This window comes from Cryptomeria japonica, chromosome 3 (genome assembly GCF_030272615.1).
Source record: "Cryptomeria japonica chromosome 3, Sugi_1.0, whole genome shotgun sequence".
Lineage (NCBI taxonomy): Eukaryota > Viridiplantae > Streptophyta > Pinopsida > Cupressales > Cupressaceae > Cryptomeria > Cryptomeria japonica.
In genome coordinates, this window is record NC_081407.1 from 846,848,466 (window position 1) to 846,851,633 (window position 3,168).

General features: G+C 37.6%; 1 protein-coding gene across 1 annotated transcript; it reads right to left on the reverse strand.

The window, feature by feature from the left end:
* Positions 1-1,317: 1,317 nt before the first annotated feature.
* On the reverse strand, positions 1,318-2,097 carry LOC131033626 (uncharacterized mitochondrial protein AtMg00860-like). The gene is made up of 2 exons (XM_057964873.2): positions 2,020-2,097; positions 1,318-1,902 (listed from the first exon to the last, which is right to left on the reverse strand). Exons 1-2 carry the CDS (start codon positions 2,095-2,097, stop codon positions 1,318-1,320), a joined length of 663 nt encoding a protein of 220 aa, XP_057820856.2.
* Positions 2,098-3,168: the final 1,071 nt, after the last annotated feature.

The following is a 3,168-nucleotide window of genomic DNA, read 5'->3' on the forward strand; positions in this document are numbered from 1 at the left end:
ATTCTGGGACACCTTATGAAGAATAGTGTAAGGCCCATAACGGAGTTGCTTGACCTTGCTATGTGATTTCTCCTGGAAACGACGTTTATCCAAGTATAGCCAAACTTTATCCCCAACTTGAAAAGTATGAGGGACACAATGATGATCCATAAGGTTTTTTGCTTTTCTTGAGTCTTTTGAAGAATTTGAACTACTTTAGACTGAAGATTCTGCAAGTGTTGAATGAAGGCTTGGGCCTTATCTTGCTCTTTCTGAATATGCATAGTGGCTGGAGATGGCAAGGATAAGGGAAAAACATATGGAGCCAAAGGTTGAAAACCAAGACATGCCTCAAAAAGTGAGTGACCTGTAGATGAGTGAACTGCCTGGTTGTATGCATGCTCTATGTGGGTTAGGCTAAAATCCCACTTGGTAGGAGAGCAATGATGATAAATCCTTAAACTCTGTATAAGAGTTTGGTTCACAACTTCAGTTTGACCATTCGACTGAGGATGAAAAGAAGTGGAGAATTTAAGGGAAACTCCTAAGATCTTCCACAAAGATCGCCAAAAATGGCCCACAAAACGTGAGTCGCAATTAGAAACAATACTAGTGGGTAAACCAAAAGATCTCCAAACAGAGTCAAAGAAGAGTTGGGTTAAGTCATGTGCAGAACTTATCTTGTGACATGGAATGAAATTAGCCATCTTGTTGAATCAAACAACAACCACAAAAACACAATCATGATGACGAGAAGTCAATGGAAAGCCACTAACCAAATCCATGGAAATGCTCTCCCAAGGACGAGAAGGAATAGGCAAAGGAATACTCAAGCCCATTTTTCTGTTGGTTGGTTTGGAGCGACAACAAACTGCACATCTCTTGAGGAAATGTAGAACATCCCGCTGCATATGAGGCCAATAGAAGAAATGCTACAAATGATGAAGTGTTTTTTGTTTGCCAAAATGACCACCATAAAAGAGTAGAATGTGCCTGCTTGAGAAGGGAAGCTCGATGATCTCAAGGAACACAAAGTTTATCCAACTTGTAGAGTAACCCTTCCTTGATATAAAAATCTTGAGAAGTTGTTAAATTGTAAGTTGAAGGATTCTGAAGACTAGTGTATGTCATGCCAAAATCAGGATCTAGAGCATACTGAGAAGACCATGTCTGGAATCCCAAATGAGAAGTGGTCACTATAGTTAAAGCATGTGTTATAGGAAGCCGACTCAAACAATCTAAAATATTGTTGGTGCTTCCCTTCTTATACTTGATGACCAAATGAAACTGTTGTAAATATGAATCCCACTTCATATGCCTGGTTTCTTCAATTTTATTCTAAGATTGAAGAAATTGTAGAGGCAAGTGATCAGTGTGAACAACAGTTTCTTTCCCCAAAAGATAATGCCTCCAATACTTGATGGCTTTGACCAATGCATATAATTCCTTATCATATGTGGAGTAGTTCCTTTTAGCAGAAGAAATTTTTTCTAAATGATAGGCCACAGGATGACCATTTTGCTTCAAAACAGCTCCAAGTGCATACTGTGAAGCATATGTCTCAATCTCAAAAGGTTGTGAGAGATCTAGTTGAACAAGAACATGTGTTGAACATAATTTTTCTTTCAATGTGTTGAAAGCACGAGAGTGAATTTTTGTCCACTTGAATGCAACACTGGCCTTTGCTAATTGGTGCAAAGGTGTGGCAATGTTTGAGTAATGTAGAATAAACTTGTGGTAGAAGTTGGCAAGACCAAGAAAACTCCTCAATTCAGTGATATTTGAAGGAGTAGGCCACTTGAAAAGAACTTCCACTTTCACAGGATCCACTTGAACACCATGTGCATCAATGATATACCCAAGATAAGAGATAGATGTCTCACCAAAAGAACACTTGGAAAAGTTGGCATACAAATTGTTATGCTGAAGAGTGCAAAGAACACGTTACAAATGTTGAAGATGCTCTTTCCAAGTCGTAGAAAATATGAGAATATCATCTAAATAGATGATAACAAATTTTTCCAAACAATCATGAAACACCTCATGCATCAATCGCATGAAAGTGGCAGGAGCATTGGCGAGACCAAATGGCATCACAAGCCACTCAAAAAGTCCCATCTTGGTTTTGAAAGTCGTCTTCCATGTGTCCTCAGCCTGAACTCTAACTTAGTGATACCCACTTTTCAAATCAATATTAGAGAAAACTTTTGCACCTTGAAGTTGATCCAATAGGTCATCAATGCGTGGAAGTGGATATTGATTTTTTATGGTAATCTTATTTAATGCCCGAAAGTCAATACAAAGACGCCAAGTTCCATCTTTCTTGAGTACCAATAAAATTGGTGAAGCACAAGGGGATGCAATTGGTTTAATGAAGCCTTTAGACAATAAATCTTGAATTTGTCTTTTTATCTCATCACTTTGAACAAGTGATTGTTGATATATTGGGGCATTAGGAAGAGATGCAACATGAACAAAATTAATGGAGTGATTGATCGCTCATTCTGGGGGAAGTGTTTTAGGCTCTTGAAATACATGTGAATATTCTTGCAACTTTTTTTATAGTGTAGCATGTGGCTTAGACATAATGATTTTTGCTTCAGAATTTTCATATTGTGGCCTTATAAAAATTAATACAAGCTCTTGTGCCTGATTTATAGCTTTTCTTGCCTGTCTGCAACTAAGTACTAGATTTTTTGTGCTCTTAGTACATTTTATTAGGTATGTTTGATTATCTTGTTGCAGTGTATAGGTTTTATTAAAGGAATCATAGTGAGCTTTCCTATCATACTGATAGGGTTTTCCAAGCAGCAAACCACAACAATCCATGGTGGTCACATCATAGGTGACCTTATTAATAAACTTGGAGCCAAATGTAAAAGAGACGGTGCAAGTGTGTGTGATCTGTGAGCATGAATCATTATCCTTCCATCCAAGTGAATATGGATGAGGATGTGGATCCATCGGCAAATGAATTTTGTCATCAATGGATTTTGCAATCAAATTTTTCTGCAAGCCATCGTCGATGATACAATCCATAGAAAAATTATGTATTAAATGTGCACGAGTGACAAACAAATTGTCACGTCCCCCTGAAGTAGAATGATGGTTCATTAAGGTGACCTTGTTGAGTCTACCTTTCAACTCATCATAATTATTATCATCACCAAAAGTCTCAATGGGAATATT

What these genes read in the sequence shown, in the direction of transcription:
- LOC131033626 (XM_057964873.2), bottom strand. Translation starts at nt 2,097, where the DNA reads ATGGGACTTTTTGAGTGGCTTGTGATGCCATTTGGTCTCGCCAATGCT. An exon ending in TCATGCGATTGATGCATGAG is followed by an intron (nt 1,903 to 2,019) that starts GTGTTTCATGAT and finishes TGCACTCTTCAG; the next exon opens with CATAACAATTTGTATGCCAA.